Source organism: Patagioenas fasciata, chromosome 5 (genome assembly GCF_037038585.1).
Source record: "Patagioenas fasciata isolate bPatFas1 chromosome 5, bPatFas1.hap1, whole genome shotgun sequence".
Taxonomy (NCBI): Eukaryota; Metazoa; Chordata; class Aves; order Columbiformes; family Columbidae; genus Patagioenas; species Patagioenas fasciata.
The window spans coordinates 30,104,113-30,121,943 of record NC_092524.1 but is presented as its reverse complement, the minus strand read 5'-3'; the positions used below and the strand labels follow the sequence as shown (position 1 = coordinate 30,121,943).

Genomic DNA, 17,831 nt, shown 5'->3' with positions numbered 1-17,831 from the left:
TGAATGTCACAAACTTAGTCTAATCAAAGCACTGACCTCCTCTGCAGTGACCTTAAGTGTACTTCACAAATATTAAGTGCACCTATATTTTATGTGGAAGAGGCCGCAAAGCAAGCTGGAGCAGGGTCTTATACTATCATTTTCCTCTTGCACAGAATTAAATAGCTCAAAAGGGGGGATGGTTATTGTTTCTAAAGGCTGCAAAACAAACATGCTTTCATAAAGTGATAGGGAGGCTAATCAGTAAGGAAAGCTTACCACAAAAGACACAGTAGAAAATAGTGTAGCACTAGTTTTGTTCACACTTCTAAGAAGGTACATATACCTTGTACACCAGATGACAGAGCCAGTGATAAACAAGATATACAAAGTATTTATTTTCCTTTCTTTAAGTTTATATTAAAAAAATTGCTTGTTCTTGACATTTCATATTTGACAGGACACTAAATTCACTGAAATAATTATTTGCTCACAATTCTAGCTGAGGTTACAACTGCTAAATTACCTTTCCAGTTCCATCAGTCAAATTCAGACAGCTTTTCTTTTATTTTTTAAAAACTAACAACAGATTTTAAATCTAAGATATCAAGTGTGCCTAAACTCTACTGTAACCTCTTTTAAGTGGAGTTGAAAAGCAAAATAATTAACATCTGGTATTTACCATAAAAAGGAACAAACCAACCTTAACTGTTCAAAGCATTCAGTTGCTAATTTGTAAAGCCACTTTTCAGTGGTAACTTTTAAAAAATATAGTATTTTACAATTATGTTATGCTGTAAGCTTTTAGTTTTCCAGAGAGCTTGCATAATTTTTCTTCTCCTGTAAATTCCCTACAACTTCATAGACATGCAATTAGAAATGCTGCCTAATTGCTGTAACAGTTGTGAAAGAATTTAAGGACTGGAGAACAAGGCAAGCAGACATCCCCAGCTCCTGGAATTTACCAGAAGAAGGTTTTTGAAGCTTGCTGTCCAAAGCATGCATTCTAGTGGGTAACAAATGCATTCTGGTGGAGAAGTCTGTCCTAAGTTGCAAGGAGGCTTCTTGAGCATTTTTTTTTTCATTTACATTTTCTCATTTAACATCTTTTAGTGAAATTAGTTAAATATTAAGCAAATAGAGATAGTTCTAAGCTCCTAAAAGTTTAAGACACTCATCTTGTTGGAGAAGCTGATCACTAAAATACTACACTCAGATAGGGTTGCATTCAATGCTCTCTGGATTCCACTACCTAACAGCAAACTGAACCATACACAGACAGCACAACTATTTACATGACATGAACAATATTTACAGTGATTCCTTAGATATTTCTTATTCCTCCTAACCCACAGATAGTCCTCTGCGGTTTCCAAGAACCCGATCCTTTTTCTTTTTCCTCTCTTGCTCATGTTTCTCACGCCTTTCTTCCCTGTAGTGGAAAAAGAAGAGACACAGACCATATCAAGTTATACTAGAGATAAGAGAGACAAGCAACCAAAGGAACCCAAAGCTGACGAAGGCTCAACATCTATTTAACCAGTGTGCTGCATTTGCCATAGTAGAGAAAACAGTTCTATTTTGGACTGAATCTAAATCAGGTAAATACTTCTGCTTAGATGTAGAGGTCTAACATTCTAACAACATGTCAATATTCACAGCTTCTTCCAAGGTTAAGGTAAATCTCCAAATGCCAGAACTGACAGCATTCCTAGAACAAAAGTCCGTCTGATTCTGCCTTCCTGACTGCAGACTATTGGAGGCAAAAATTGCTCATATATTAAAGCATTATTTCCTGAACTGTGTATTTGTCTTTTTAAGATTTAAATAAGTCACCACATTATTTTAAACAACACTATTAGTAAAAAGCTAGTGACGTACTAACCTTGTCTGGAGATGTGGCTGTTTGTAATCTTTCTTACGTGAAGAGATGTTGCTACCAGCAGACTTATTTAGGACGGTATTTTCTTTAGATTCTCCCCAAGGTTTTAGTGGTCCTACAATTTAGGGGCAAAAACAGACTAGTTTACTAATTGTAAGTAGTTTACTAATTGTTTATACTAGCTAGCCTGTTTTTGCTGGTTGACTTTGAGGAAATGCCTCTTCAGCTATATTACCAATTTCACCAGCCCATTCCCTACAAGTAGTTTTCCTATAAGCAGTAACAGGTGACTGCACTTATAAGTAACACTACAGAGTTCGGCTTCTCACACAATAGAGCATTTTAAAAAACTAAAAAAAAAGCCTTATTATGTAAGGACTATCTCATATTTCCTGCACATACATCTATGCAGTGGAATACAAGAACGTTTATTCTCACATTTATGGCCTTTTGTTCATAAGGACTTATTCTTAAGTAGGGATGCACTTAAAGCATGTGTTATGCAGTAATTTAACATCAGTACACAAACTGTATGGAAATCCATAGAGAAAGGGAAAGGGACAGGAAAAGAAACTGCAAACTTTGCTGTTGTAGTTTGTATCAATGCCTCACTTGATGAGGCAGTTCAGTAAAAGGGCTATGACTGACACAAACTGCACAGGATCACAGTACCTTTGTGTGGCTGATACCGAAGTGGCCTCGAGAGACTTGCTTTGAGATCAAATGTCTTCTTTGCACTTGTGGGTTCTGCAGAGTGAGCTGCAAACTTGAAGGGGGTCATAACTACAAAAGGCATTAAGATATCCTGCTTAGTTATAGTAATAAGAACATGACTGTATGGTAGCAAGTTGGAAGGTGCCTGTGAAGACCACCTTGCAACTGTCAAGACCAAAGAGCCATTATACCTATCATAGCTCTTAAGACAGAATTGCACAAACACAGATCACTTCAAATAGAAAGCTTTCAGGTCTGGAAAGAGCAAGAGTTGTAGGTTATTAGGCAATTTGTGCTGATTATGCTATGCAATAGCATAAATAGCTCCATTATTTTTTCTAGTCCTTCAGAAAACGTTGTAGTTCCTAGTCCCTGTGTTTATTTCGAAGCAAGTGGATTTTTAGATTTAAAAAAAAAAAACAACAGCAGCATTCTTCCAGAACACTGCAGCTTCCCATCAGCAGTGGAACTTTTCCCCTAAAACACATCAGTATTGCCATACAGCAAGACAGGCAGCTCTGGGTTCTTGGCCTGTGCTAATGTACCTGTGACTCTAGGTTATCAACAGTTAGAGAGCAGAGCTGTGCTGGTACAGAGATCATTAGCAATCAGATGACCTGGTGCACACCAATCCTGTGAGGAGAATGAGACCTCTGAGAACACATCAGGAATTCCTGTCACTGCAGACAGGGGATCACTGTACCTGTTACATGAATCTTTTGCTATATGTAATCCTTAAAGGTCTAAGAAGATTTTCTGTCTCCTTTTCTGTAGCTAGGTACCATATGTTTTAAGTCTTAGCACCGAGCCATTTTAGACAAAACGCTCAGAACCAAAGGAAACCAAGAAACTATTGCAGTTTTTAAAGAGTCAGTCATAAATTAAAGAGCCAAATATTTAGCATCCACCTTACCCTTCGGCACAGTCAGATTGTTATTTCTTGCATTTCCCTTGCTGTTCTTCTGACTTATTGGTTTACAGCTCTTTTGGCTATTAGGTGTGATCTCCTCCAAGTATGGAGACATTCTAGATGGAGTCTTAGTAAGAGAACGTTTATGCTCATTATCTTTTGTGGCTTCTGAGAACCTGGGAATTATTAGAAATATGAAGACAAAATTAGTCATCTACAAGGAATGTAAGCAACATGATAGAGCACAGAAGGTTCTGCGTTCTACTTTTCTCACAGGTAGGAAGTTTTACTGTGTATACAATGTACACAGCTTACGTATAAACTGCACTAAATATACCCTCACCAGCAGCTTTCAAGTTATGAGCCATCATTAATAGCAGTAAGTAATATTCCTTAATAATGACAAAGAACAGACTTTTATTTGGATGCAATAAGCTTGTAGATTTCTTCACCAACAGATATTATTTACTTTAGATTTGGATTCTGTAGTAAAACATTCTAAACATTATATATAAATTTTGTTAATTTTAAAATTCAAATAAAGAAAAAAGAAAAATAACTGACAGAACTCTATAACTCAAAGATCTACAGAGGAAGAAGACAAGTTTTAGTCAAAACACATTACCTGCATACCACACACATATGCTGTATGTGAATATGTACACACAGTTTTAATGCATTTGTTTGTATATAGATATGTGTGTATGTATATATAAACATAGCAAAAAATTCAAAATCTTGCATGAAGTAATAGCCTTATCAAAAAACTACTGAGAATAAGCTGAAAACCTGCAAGATGTGGAAAGACAGTGGGTACATGTTGAAAGAAAGCTCTGTTTTGAGGGCAAGCAAGTTTATGAATGAAGTGCAGCTTGCAAGATCCACCTCATCACATCTTTGGACAAAGAGCAGAAGCAAATTCTAAACGTTGTTTTGGTGTACATATTGCTAAGAATCAGGCAAGGCTGCAGTGAAGACAATAAAAATCATCCAAGTAGAGGCAGAATGAATGTTATTTTCATTTGTTATCTATCAAAATCAAAGCACCTTCAAAGTAGGAAAAAAACAGTAAGACTGAGCTTGGTTTTACAAGCAATCTCTACTCTTGACGTTTGAGTGGCAAAAGAACCGCATACAAAAATTACAAGTCCCATGATTATTTATTAGTTGTTGTCAGAATTAGAACTTGCACTGGTTTAATAATAAGACACACACACACTTTATTCAGGGACAAAAAAAAAAAGCATCAGCAGCTATAACCTTGACATGTAAAAGCTGAGAAGTGAAGATTAGCAGAAAAATGGAAAGTAAAACAACTGAGCCTAAGATTAACCAGATATTGTTAGTAGGGGAGGAAGGATAAGGCTAAATTATAGAATGTCTAAATCTGAACAGTCACTGTGGATGGTTAAATAAACTGAATAAAATTGGAATTGATAAAATACTTAGAAACCAACAAATAGTAGCGACAAGGACTTTCACTGAAAAGAAAACAGGATAAAAGTGCATTTATCACTGGAATATTATATGGACTATCCTTTTGATTCCTCCTAAAAGATATTAGTTCAAGACTTCAGAAAAATTAGTAATAAACTAATAAAATTTACCGACAACTAAAGTTCAGGAAATATTAACATAGAAAATTAGATTACTGCATAGGAATAACAAAGTGCACCTGATGTTTTAAAGGACATGAAATGAGGTTTAATAGCATTGAGTATGAGTTCATTTATTTAGCAATCCACAACTTTGTGATGTCAACTGGATTCCCATCTGCTAGAAACAATCTGCTTATAGTAGTCAATCAAAAAATGAGCCCCTGCTGTGATATGGGGGATGAAGAAAATGATGAGTCCATTGTGAGACTCATCTGGAATATTGCATACAGTTCTGGATAAGTCATCTCAAAAAAAAACTAATTCAGATATAACAGATTATTAAGTTGCCTGACAAAATGGGAAACCTAGCACAGCAAGAGAAGAAAAATAATTTGGCTTGGTTGGTTTAGCAAAATGAGAGAGTAAAAGAGGAAAGATTCCTCTACCATCAGACATCAAAATGAAGAATCAAGGTAGCAGCAGGACAGTAAGGCTTGAAACCAGTCAAAGATAGACTGAAAGTTAGTAATCAGAATTAGTCTTATGTAGTTCATGTTTGGAACGGAAGTAACGCAATCAACACTGAGATTTGGCTATTCCACATGTATCACATTCAGTTGCTCACTGAGTTTTGGTTTGTTCTTTTTACCTGACATTCATTTTGGTTGTTGAAATGACCGAAGGATTAAATGAAGATTTCATAGATAAAATACTCCGACTGGCAGTGTTCAGAGAATTGCGTGGTGAGTGCCTGGGGTTGCTAGGAGTGCAGGTGGCAGAGAATCTACCTCTTCCCAGATCTGGGCTGAATAAAAGTGTTTTGGCACTGGTTTGTTTCTAGGGAAAAGCAAATAATGAGTTAGCATACTCTGCTAAAAATGTATCAGAAAAGCAGCTAAGAGGAAGGGAAGATACACAGTGAATCACAAGCAGACAGTCTCTTCAGTTTTTCTTTTTTCTTTAAAAACATATTTTAAACGTAAGTAGTATTATTAAATTTATCTGAAAACACATACCTTAGAATTATTACGTGGAGTACCTTTTTCTGACGCTCTTAAGTGATTTGATTTTTTGGCCAGCACCTGCCATAAGTAATTGGTCTTGAATATACATTCGTAACGCAGGAGTTTCAGTGTTACTGTTTTCATGTGTCCATTGACATATGCTTTCATATATTTATTGACACATTACTCTCACTTTTCTAAAGTCTGCCATGCTCTGAAAGAGGCCCTGTTTACAGCTTTTACTCATGCAAGTGTGAAATACAAAAACTGAGAATTGAGGCTACTAAGAAGATATATTGCATACATTTTAAAGGAGCCACATTCAGTCATTGCACAATGGTTCAAAGCACAAAAGAGAAACTTAATATTTAATTCCCACTCTTTGAAAAGTTAACCCATCCCCTTGGTTAAGCAATTAAAACAGTTGCAGCCAAAAGTTCCAGGAGATCCTTCACAAAAGTGATTGTTACAATTATTTTAACTCAAAACGGACAAGTTATTTGTTGGTTCCTGTAGCTGTTTATAGCCATACACTGTTAATACATAAAAACTTCTATAACTATACAAGGCATATACATTTGTATAACTAGTTGGAGGACTGCAGTTAAATTTCACTGATCATAATATTCCACTACATGTGTACCTGACCAACTGTTACATTTACTGCTTTAAAGAGACTCTATGGGACTTTTACAGAGAGGCTCTGGAAATAAATTAGTCCAGGAACAATGGGTATCTTTCTGTGTTATCACTTACCTTAACTTCATTGAGAGAACTGCTGCAGTTTTCAATCATTTTTTTTTTCCTCTCAATGTATTCAGCAATAGATTCCATTTTGTTGAAGTGAGCCTCATGCAACTTTTTAAAGTCTAAGAAGATCCAAAAATAAAAGTCACATATCTGATAAGTTCCTAAGGAAGTTTACTACTTAATAGAAGAATCTTGCAACACCTATAGTTATGGCCTCAAAGAAAATATAACATATCCCTCTAATTAAAGACTGTATACACAGGTAACCAAACAGTATGAAATAGGATCTACTTCACCAGCTACATGACCAGTTACCTGGTGCATGTTCTGGAGAGTTATAGAATGGTTTGGCTTGGAAGGGCACTTTAAAGATCAGCTAGTCCAACCCCCAAGATCTGCAGTTAAAGAATAAATACTTCCACATTTTAAATGAATGAATGTGTTTTACAAAGTGATAAAAATGAGCTAATATATAGTAATGCAGTGCAACAGTAATATTTATAAAGTAAAAGCTAAACAGGCAGGAGTTGTAGCATATCTTTCTGCTCTTTGTTATTTTGAAATATCATGAACGCAATTATTATATCCAAAAGACACGAAAGCGTTCAATAAATCACTTTTCTAACATAATGAGTCATTTGCTACTATGAACTTACAGGTTGGAGGATATATCTTAAAATGTAACCTGTGGGAACTCTTTTGTTTGCTTGCTTTTTTAAAGAGAGGATGTTCCCTTCTTGAAGCAAAAATAGAAATTTGGGTTGTTAAAAACTATAAGTCAAATCCCCCTTCACACACAAACAATACATCTAGCTGGTAGGTTAGCTTACTTGGTGTAGTAGCTTTCATTGCTGTTTTCCTAGACTTAGATGCACGGCCTACAGGTACAGGGATCTTCCCTCCTGCATGATGAGCATCACCTGGTACAGTAAGATTGGACAAAATAATTAAAGCTCCTGGAAAATATTTTAATATCATAACCACTCAAAAAAGTATTTATTCTAAAACAGACCTTAACTCCTCAAAGTGGGTTTAGGTTTTGAGAAATACATCAGCTGGAATAGGTATGTCCTAAGCCTCTCAAAAAGTAACAGAATGTCTTGACAAACTACAAGCCCAGCATGAACCTTACAGTTATATGAGGTCATTTTCTTTGATAGTAAACTATTTTACAGGGAAAGTTAACAGGAGAATTATGCTTGTGGTAGCAAAAATAACTTTAAATTCACAGGTCTTGATCTGCTTAATAAGCTAGAGTTTTATAAAATGTTGATAAAGAAGAAATAGCTTTTGGGCAGCTTTTCTGCCACTGTCTTATATTACACATACAGAGTCTAAGTTCATTTTATCATCTCTGCTCTCAGGTATGGTATTAAGCTCATGCTCGCATTTTAGTGATTAATTTCATTTTCTTAAGAAAAAATACCAGGTAAAAACATCAAGTTCAATATTTGCATATTAAAACCAAACATTTGCTTTTTAATTAATTCACACCTCCTTTAAAGTAAACTTGGATAACCTAAATATATTGAAAGAAATCCCCACTGGAAGCAAATAATGGTTGGTTGTTGAAAATAAACTTTTCAACACTAAATGCAGGCATAGTACTTTTCTGTCACACAGCTCTTGCTGTTTGAAATTACTGAAAGAAAACCCACAAAACCAGAAAGCAGTACAGACACTTATAGCTGCAGTTACAGGAAGAAATGAGTACTGTGCCAGCTGTCAGGATGAATGCTGCCTCAAAGCATCTTCTACATATTCTATTGCTTCTGTTTCTAAAAGAACTTCCATTGAAAATCCTCATTTTCTGAATTAGTTTCAAAATTATAGATCGCCTCCAATGAGAATGTCCTTGTAAATTCTACTGAACAGCAAGAATATCCATAATATGTCTCAAGAACTACATACACTGAGTCTAACAGGAACAAGTAATAGTATGTGCCTTATTTGAGAGACTCACAATATTCATAAATTATCAGATTGGGCGAACTCAGTTCTTCATGTCAGCTACATGCATGAAGAGGGAAGAAATGAATTAATATTTTCAGCAACAATATGTTCAAAGGTCTAAAAAAGCCACCAGATGGAAGAATGATTCACTGTAATACATTCAGATATTGTTAGGGAGTTTAAGCAAATTATAAAGGATTCTGTCTGTATCTCCTCCTTTACTAATTTTACTCCTGGGAAGAAAATTACAAAACCCATTCATGTGTAAAAAAAAAAAAAAAAAAAAAAAAAAAAAAAAAAAAAATGCAGCATGAGGGAGGAAGCTCTCCCTTTCTTGACACTTTTTAAAGGAGCTGAGTAACATCTCAGGAGTATTCCAGAAGGCACTGATCCTAATCAAGGTGCACGACCAAAATAGATTCAGACCTTGAAGAACTGCTTCCCTAAAAACATCAGGTCCAGAGTTCTAAGTCAAAGCCAGGAGAATTCCTGCATTCCTGAATTTGTGTTACAATACATTAAACAAACCCAAACACAGATTCCCCCCCCATCACCTCTGGTATCCCCAAGCAAGGTCCTGATTACCAAAGATGACACAAAAATCTTTGCAGACACAATTAAATGACCAAATGGTACATTTTAAGTAGTACAAGTTACTAAACCTACTTTTGGAATTTTCTACTTACATTCATCTCTGCTACTTTTAGCAGAAGCTGCTTCTGGTTGTTCACTCTGACCAGCAGCCATTCCTGGACTTTCAATAGCTCTCTGTTTAGTTACTTGTTCCTCATTTTGGAATACCTTCTGTCCCTTTCCATGCTCACCCTGAGGCACTTCGTTTTCTTTCCTTTCAGAATGCTCCTGCAGTTGACACATAATTTAAACAGTTTATTACAACTGGGTGTAAAGAAAGGCTGTTGTTCTGAGAACAGTCAGCCAGTGGAACAGGTTGCCCAGAGAGGCTGCATAGCCTCCACCCTTAGAGCTTCACAACATCAGATCAGATAAAGCCTTAAGCATTGTGTTCTTACCTCATAGTTGACCCTCTTTTGGCTGGAAGACTGAGCAATAGACTTTATCAAGTCCAACCTGAATTAACTCGCAAAACACTTATCCTGTTATTTCACAAACAAATCTATTTTAGAAAGCTGCTCACCTCTAACATTTCAGTATAAAATTGCCTTTATTGACAAAAGTTAATTACTTGCAAGTAAAAGTATATTGATTTGCTCCATTGTAGCCCTGGTTATTGTACAATTCTCCAGCACTACCAGACTAACAGTCATCTTCTCATTTCCCTCCTCTAAATCAGTAAAAGTTTTTCACACAGTTCTTAATTCACACACTATTTGCATGTAATTCTAGAGAAAAGTAATTCTACCCGATCTCACTTTGAAATTTCCCCTCCCTCAGCTATATACAACCCATGAATAAAGAACTCAGCGAGAGGAGTGGGAATTAAATTGTGAGGATTAAGCAATCATCTAAATCATTAATTTTGTCCATATAAACAAAGTGAAAACAGCCTTATTTTAGATAGATTCTGAAACTAGTCTAATATTAAGAATACTATGATGAACTAGTGAGAGCAGTCTTACATCCAGATAAAATGTGTTTAAATTAAACTTGGGGGAGGAGGGGGTGGCCACACTAAACCAAGCAATGCAAATCACCTCTTTCTCATCAGAAAGGCCTTCATCACTGGTATTAGTTTTCTCTTTGGAGTTCCTCTTCTTTCTCACTATTTTCTTTTCTTTACCACATCTTTTTGTAACAAATGATGCTGAAGGAGGCATAATTTCCTCCTGACTCCTCATTTCATTTGATTCGGTGGAAGAAGATGCACTTTTTCCAGAGTCCTGTAGCAGAAAAATACTATAATGTGGAACATATCCGACACAAACATAAATTAGATACTCCAAAGAGACTGTTTCAGTTTTATTATGGGAAAAAGTATTTCACACAAAGGAAAACCACTAGCATTTAGTAGCATAGTAATCAAGAAATTGGCAATATTTGGATTTCCCTAAACATCAGAGCTCATAATTTGAAAACTTTGAAAAGCCCTACAGTTTATTATATAGTATTGTAATAAGATTATAAAAAACTAATACTTCATATTTGAAATCTGACTTGCATGACGCTGTGACTCTCCCAGATTTGTGCATAGACTGCTCTTCACCAAAACAAACAAACACAAAAAAGCAGAACTTCTTCCATGCTTGTTAAAATCAAAAGTAAGCTGACAAGGGTTACACCAGTTCTTCAAGCCTTTAAAGAATATTTTAAAGGAAGCATTTAAAGGGATATATATTTTAGAAAAAAAATACCCCAATTTACTTTCTATCAAAAATGTAAAATACATTGCCAGGCCAAACAAAATAACTCAGCTTACAGAAGAGAAGACTTTTTTTAAAGTGAAGAAAGTGCAAGTATATTGTAGTAGATTAAAACTGTTTTCTAATGAGTATCTAGTCTCTTTCATCTAGGTATGCAAAGTTAATAAAATATTTTTATATTTGGTATTGACTAGTGTCTAGAGCTAAACAGGCAAGAATAAATATCTGTTCGATGGAATTTAAATGTTAGTACAAAATTATTGTTTGCAAACACTGATGCTGAAAAAACATTTATAGCTTTGTAAGCTGAAAGGATATCAGCTTTCGGTCATATAGGAAACCAGTTCAAAGCTAATACTAGCACATCTGTTTCTATCAGTACATGAGTGGATTAAACCAAAGGCACTATTAAGAAAAAAGTATTTTTGTTATAGTACGCATCATGGTAAAAGCCAACTTTCAGTACGTGCCCTGCTCTACTAGTTACAAAGTTAGATCTATTGCTCTTAAAAAGAATGGTTCATCTGTTACCATATTTTCATTTCCTTGGTTTGTACCATGAAAATGTTGCTTCAGTGCTTTCAACAATTTGTCTGCCTGGAGAGAAAACAAACAACATACGAGTCAAATATTGTATGAAGTCATCAAACAAAAACCAAATTAATATCCTGTAAATTGATGCAGTGAACTAGCAGAACATTTCCTGAATCTAACAAAATAAGGCATCCCTTCGTTCGGCTCAGTCACATTAGACAAAGTGCTTAAGGCTGCAGACAAACATGTAGCATGTTGTCCACAGTGGCACAAAGACAAATTTCTGTGACTAGGTTTCTCCTGGTCCATCTGTTTTCCAGAAATTATTCAAGGATGAATGAGAGACTGCTTTCAGCAGCACTACCTAGCTGAATGTGAATTAAAATTGTGGGAAATTTCTGCAATAACTTCTGTCTTGCCCATAATACATGCGAAGCATTTTTCTTATACCTTGTATATATTCAACAGCAGCAACAGAATGACAACAACAAAACCACATCGTTGATATTTTATGCTGTGAAACACTCAATACCTAATGGGAAAAATAAATAAATAAAATCGAGCCCGAAATAGAAGTTTAAGAATAAAATAACCCAGAACTAAAACCCTAAGCAAACGTCTTAGTCCTGCCAGGACAATGAGTTCCTTTGTTCACTTAAGTCGTGGATCTTCTTGCTTTTAGGGTTTACGCCTTTCTCCCGGCGGCCGTGCAGGAGCCTGGCTGCTGCCCCGTCACTCGCTCACAGCGCCCACGGCGGGAGATCGCCAGCTACCAGAAATCTGGAGCTCTCGACAGACCTTTCTCGTTCTTAACCACGACTGGCAAACAACCAAAAGCACTCACACCACTTAAGGCACCCTATATGACTATTTTTCTGACTCCTAGTCGTAAAAAACACCCTGCAACTGTGCGCGCTGAGAGCAGCTGGCGTGGTAACCCGCCGCGGCCGGAGGAGCAGCCGGCACCGCAGCCCTGAGCACGGCAGGGACGGGCCCGCAGAGCTGCGGGCGGGCCTCGCGGGGCAGCCCCCACCTCCCTCCTTGGTGCCCCCGGGAAAACGGAGCCTGGCACCGTCAGCCTTGTTCTCTTGAGTGTCCGCCCGTCACAAAGCTGGACGAACACAACTCCTCGCGGCACGGCCGGGAGCTAAGGGACAGACGGACGCTGCAGCGGAAAGCTGCCGCCGCCACCCCCCAGGCCCAGCTGTGTCCGCGCCAACACCGCCTCCAGCTCCGGGAAACGGACCGGCCTGAGGCTCCATCAGCGCGATACCTAACATGAGAACGACCGCCACAGGGACGGATAAGGCATGTTCCCTTCACGACACCCACCCCGTCAGCTCCTGGCCGGGCCCAGGGGAAGCCCCAGAGCCAGGATTGCTCTTCGGAGGGCGGGCAGCCGGAACTTCTCCCACCCGCCCCTCGCTCAGGTGCGCAGTGCTTCTCCCTCCCGAGCGCAGCAGCTTCCCCCGCCTCACCCGGAGATTGGCCTTCAGGCCGACAGCCTTCGCCATCTGCTGGAGCTCGATGTATTTCAGCGAGTCCAACTGCTGGAGCGAGGTGAGCGCCATAGCTGCGCCGGCTTATCAACCGCCGCGCTTCGAACCTCGCGCTCAACTGACACGGCGTCCCTCATCCCCGCCCCACCGTTCGAACTCGCCCGCCGCGCCCGGCTATTGGCTGTACGAGGCAAAGGGGTCGGGTCTGGGGACACGGAAACTACCAATGGCGGTGCGGCCGCCGAGGCGTGCTATTTTTTTTTTTTTTTTTTCTTCAAACACGATAAGAGCAGCTCTGCCTCCTCCTGTTGATTGGGCAACGGAATGACTCGGTGCGGCCCACTTCCCAATAGTCTCGGGAGATGAAGATTGATGCGTCCGTTGCCCAATGAAAACTCAGATCTGTGAAGCGCGCTCTAGTTGTGAGGCCCGGAAGGCGGGCGCCGCGCTCGAACGCAGAGCGGGAGAAGATGGCGGTACGGCAGAAGTTGCTGGAGCTTCTCGAAGAGCCGCACATCAGCGGGACCATCGTTCTAGAGCAGCCGTCGACCTCTGCTGTTGCCGCGCGGGTCTCACCGTCGCCGTTTTCATCGCCACCTTCCTCGCCGCTTTCATCGCCACCTTCCTCGCCGCTGGCCGCGGCCTCGCTACCGCGGCAGCAGGGGCCGCTGCCGCAGGACTGCGCCGTGTTCCACTGCCGCAGCTGCTGGGCGGTGCTGGGGGACTCGCTGCACCTGTGCGCGCAGGAGGAGCGGCAGCTCGGCCTCCTTGTCTGCTTCAGTCAGTGCCTTCCCGGTGGCCCCGGGGCGGGGGTGGTCTGGGCCCGCCTGCCGCTGGGCTCTGCAGGGAGGACGGGGGCTGAGCCGTGCTACACCCCCCGCCCCGACGAGCCGCCGACCTTCCTCGGGCCCGGGGGCCGGGCCGGGCTTAGCGTCGGGTGTCCTGAGGCCACGGGGCGGTACGACGCGGGTGGGGTTGGTCCGGGCGTGGATCTTGTTTTCAGTGCCTCTCGTGTTCCCTTCAGAAGTCACCAACGTTGTGGCCTGGGAGGATTCGCTCCTCGTCGGACTCGAGGGACCGCTCCTGGGCTGGTGCGTAGCTCGGCAGGGTCTCGCTTTCGGCATCGGGTCTGCCGGGAGCGGCCGCCGCGGTACCTGCTGGGAGCTCCGCTGGGGTGGGCGCTGGGGGTTCCTCGGGGCTCGGTAAACTCCAGAGTGCTTTTCCTACCCATGCTTCGTCATTTCGGATGGAGAAGCCTTTTATAGGTATGCAGCTTTCATTTTTTGTCAAGAAGTTTTGCTGCCCCAGCCTTTGTTGGTGGAGAACATTTGGGTGATGGAGTAAAAGACGGAAGGCGGGCTGGCCTTCAGTTCTCTTTCTTCTGCTCCTTACCCAAAAGGTGTATTACCTAAATTAAAGCATCTCTGTTTGGCGGGGGGTGTGTGGTTTGTTGTTGTTGTTGGTTTTTAATACTGAAAATTAGTAACTTCTGCTCTACAGCTAGTAGCAGGTTCGGTAACTCTGGGATTAGTCTGATGTTATGGATGTAAATACCACCTGAGGGTTCACAGAACCAATAGTTTGTCTACTCCATGATCTAGAAGGGCTGGGAACTTTTGAAATAAAATACTTGTGTTGTTTTTTTGTTTGTTGGGATTTGTTTTTTTGCTGGGTTTTTGTTTCGTTTGTTGCTGGGTGGTATTATTATTATGTTTTGTTTTGTTTTTCAAGGGGAGGAGCTCTCTGAGGCAATAGGCTGTTCTGTCAGGAGGAAATGTTGCATCTATGACCTGTCATATGCGTGGGCACAGCCATTGTTTTACCAGTTGAATCATATTTGAGTAGTACAACCTAAAGCACTCTGTGGTAATAAGCTGGGCATTTTCTCCCCTAATTGCAACTTCACTTATTACAAATATTATCTCTTACATAATATGCCCAACTTTTTATGTTCATGTTTTCTCTGTGTGTATTACTTCTTTAAGGAGGAGGCATTATTATGTCTTGTTCTGATAGAACAATTACTTAATGTCGTCTGAAAAGCATGCATTATCTGTGGTTTCAGAACCTTCTTTTTAATAATATTTTTGCTTTTCTCTCTTAGTGCTTACGCTTCATTATCCTGTCGGTCATGTGGCTCAACTGTGGGCTTAATTCTTTATTCTGCCTCCAGTGCCCTGGCGTATCTCCGAGGCTTATTCTGTTTCTTCAAGGACAGCATCAACTGGTGAGTATACTGTATTCTTAGGGTCAGTGATTTCACAGGAATTTGCAAGTTATTACAACACGATGTACAATTAATCTACAGCTAAAAAAAGCAGCTTTACTTTTGTCTGAGCACATTGGTGTGGGATTTTAATATCTGCTGTGTTTCAGTTGTTCATGTTGGCATGACTCCATTTGATTTGCCTTCTACTTTTTGAGCATCCTCATAATGTCAAGGTTTAAATGTAGTTGTTTGCACTACTGAAATCTCCTTCAGTCCCAGATTCACTTAGCTAATGTGAGATATCAAAGTAGTTCCATGATAGCCTGAGGACTTGACTATAGAAACTGTAAATAATTACTTATAGCTGGTGATGAGAGGATCTTATGATTTCAAAGCAAAACCATTGTTAGGATTTTAGTATTTTTACAATGTGCTTGCTGCTTTTGGCAACAAATCTGTATCTGCTTTAAAATCAGCTTATATATTACCTTGTAAACAATGAATGCAATTACGGTATGTTTAACTGGTTTGGTTTGATTTTTTTTGTGTGTGTGTTTTGTTTTTTTTCCTTTCTTCCCTTTCCCCTTTTGTTTTCCAGTTATTTCTTAAAAGACCAAATGATAATAGAAGCTTCTAAGGTGAATTTTCCTGTTGTGACCTTAAAGCAACAACTGCAGCAAGTAAGGTTTCTACATTAATTTGTATGGAAAATGTTTTTTAAATGCTGATACTTCTTTTAAAGGCATAAGATGGAGAAAATGCTGACTTAGAATACAGTAAATTACTTAAATTTGTAAGAAATGCAAAATATTTTTTAGAACCCCTTATGTGCAAAACATATCCAGTTCTAGCTAATTTTCTGGCAAAACTGAGTTATTCTCTTATTGCTACATCTTGAAAAGAAAAAAATATCCTTTAGACAGACTTCACCTAAGTATTGCTAGTAACACTTGTCCCTAGAATTGATAAGTCACTATTAAAGAGTTTAAAAAATAGCAATTTGTAAATTTGAAAGGGATTCTAGTACAGTTGTATTTACAGCTATGTAACCTCAACACAGCATGGTAGTATATACTTGTAGTTTTAGAGACAACACTAGAACCTCCCTCCTTTTTTGGTGTTTAAATTGGGTGTTCTTTTCCGTAACTTGGTTAGTCATTAACTTAGTAAATTACAGTTGCTATGTGTAGGAAATAGCCAGTATAATGAGTATGTATGTGCTTACTTGTTCCTTGCTTTTTATTTCTTTTTTGAGTTTCTGTTCCAAACATGGAAATGGGCCCATGACACTTCTTAAGTTTTGTCATCTTCTAGTGTCTTATCATAAGATCAGAGTGTTTTTATATGTCGGGTGAAGCTAAAATGCAAAAATCTTATCCAGGCAAGACTTCTAAAGTTGAGATACATTTTTCTGAAGTAAAAAAAAATGGTAGTAGTTCATTGCAACCAGAAATGATGTGACTGTGGAGAGTTTGCTTCTTGGTTAGAACAAGCGCAGGAATCTGATTTTTGCTTTTTGAGACATAACGTGAGCAGAATTTTACTCCTGTGCTTTCGATGTGTTAACTTAAACTGTAGACTCTGGAAATGGCATTTCTGAGGAACTGTCCGCATGTATTCCTTAGCTAATGATGAAACAGTCTTTTCAGATATTGTCAAAAAAAGATCTCTGGCTGTGTAAAAACTTGTAATGAGTTCACTAGAAAAGACTGGATAAATCATAGTAAGGCTCCAGTAACTCTGGCTCCTTAAGTAGCGCGTTTCCATACATGTGTGAAAGGGGTTCTGCTGGCACACGTTGATCTAGCTCCTCTTTGTAGTGCAGGCCTCTGATTTGGGTGCCAGTTTTGGCTGTACTAGACATGCAGTATAGAGATTAAAGCCCAGCATAATATTCCATCTTGAAAGTCAGCTGCTCTTTAGCAACTGAAAAGTGGAGTTCAGATTGTTCAAAGATCCAGTGTTAGGACATTTTTCTCTAGTTTTAATACTAATATTTCTCTTCTTTTCTAGCTGAAAGAAAAGCTTGTAGAGGTCCACACTCGCATAGAATCGGTGATGAAACAGCTGGAGGAACTGGCATAAAAGAATGATTTGGCAGAAAGGCAAAGCTCTGCATCAGATGCAGTTGGCCTTCTGCCAGGATATGCAATAGGCAGGGTCAACATTTTCAAGAACTGCTGGAGTTGTTTCTGCTTCTGTGCAGAGCTTGTTCATTATGGTGAAATAATGCACCAGAACAGGTCTGAGTCACTTTATAGGAAGAAGTGATACTTAAGTGCATCCCTTTGACCTAAGGGGAACACCTGAAACCTGACATACTGAAGTTATGCTTGGAAAGATGAATAGCTCACCCATGGAGTGCATCACCCTCTGAGACAGCATAGCTATGACTTTGATTCCCTCTAATGACTTCAGGGGAAAAAAACAGCCTTTGAAATACTAAAAACGGGTTTCTGG

General features: G+C 39.3%; 2 protein-coding genes across 5 annotated transcripts; one reads left to right on the top strand and one right to left on the bottom strand.

The window, feature by feature from the left end:
- Window positions 1-353: 353 nt before the first annotated feature.
- On the bottom strand, window positions 354-13,319 carry NUSAP1 (nucleolar and spindle associated protein 1). Of its 2 annotated transcripts, XM_065838721.2 has the most exons (12): window positions 13,142-13,319; window positions 11,661-11,726; window positions 10,464-10,649; window positions 9,477-9,651; window positions 7,668-7,757; window positions 6,844-6,956; window positions 6,100-6,165; window positions 5,733-5,920; window positions 3,489-3,661; window positions 2,534-2,644; window positions 1,865-1,976; window positions 354-1,411 (listed from the first exon to the last, which is right to left on the bottom strand). In XM_065838721.2, exons 1-12 carry the CDS (start codon window positions 13,232-13,234, stop codon window positions 1,324-1,326), a joined length of 1,461 nt encoding a protein of 486 aa, XP_065694793.1. In that variant the 5' UTR covers window positions 13,235-13,319; the 3' UTR covers window positions 354-1,323. The 2 variants fall into 2 exon arrangements, with proteins under 2 accessions (XP_065694793.1, XP_065694794.1); XM_065838722.2 differs by lacking the exon at window positions 6,100-6,165.
- OIP5 (Opa interacting protein 5) lies at window positions 1,406-17,616 on the top strand. Of its 3 annotated transcripts, XM_071809178.1 has the most exons (6): window positions 1,406-1,580; window positions 12,346-13,942; window positions 14,187-14,253; window positions 15,267-15,389; window positions 15,970-16,051; window positions 17,385-17,616. In XM_071809178.1, the coding sequence occupies exons 2-5, from the start codon at window positions 13,551-13,553 to the stop codon at window positions 16,006-16,008; spliced, it is 621 nt and encodes a 206-aa protein (XP_071665279.1). In that variant the 5' UTR covers window positions 1,406-1,580; window positions 12,346-13,550; the 3' UTR covers window positions 16,009-16,051; window positions 17,385-17,616. The 3 variants fall into 3 exon arrangements, with proteins under 3 accessions (XP_071665279.1, XP_071665278.1, XP_065696227.1); XM_071809177.1 differs by having other exon boundaries at window positions 12,346-14,253; XM_065840155.2 differs by lacking the exon at window positions 1,406-1,580 and having other exon boundaries at window positions 13,581-13,942.
- The last annotated feature ends 215 nt before the right edge of the window (window positions 17,617-17,831 follow it).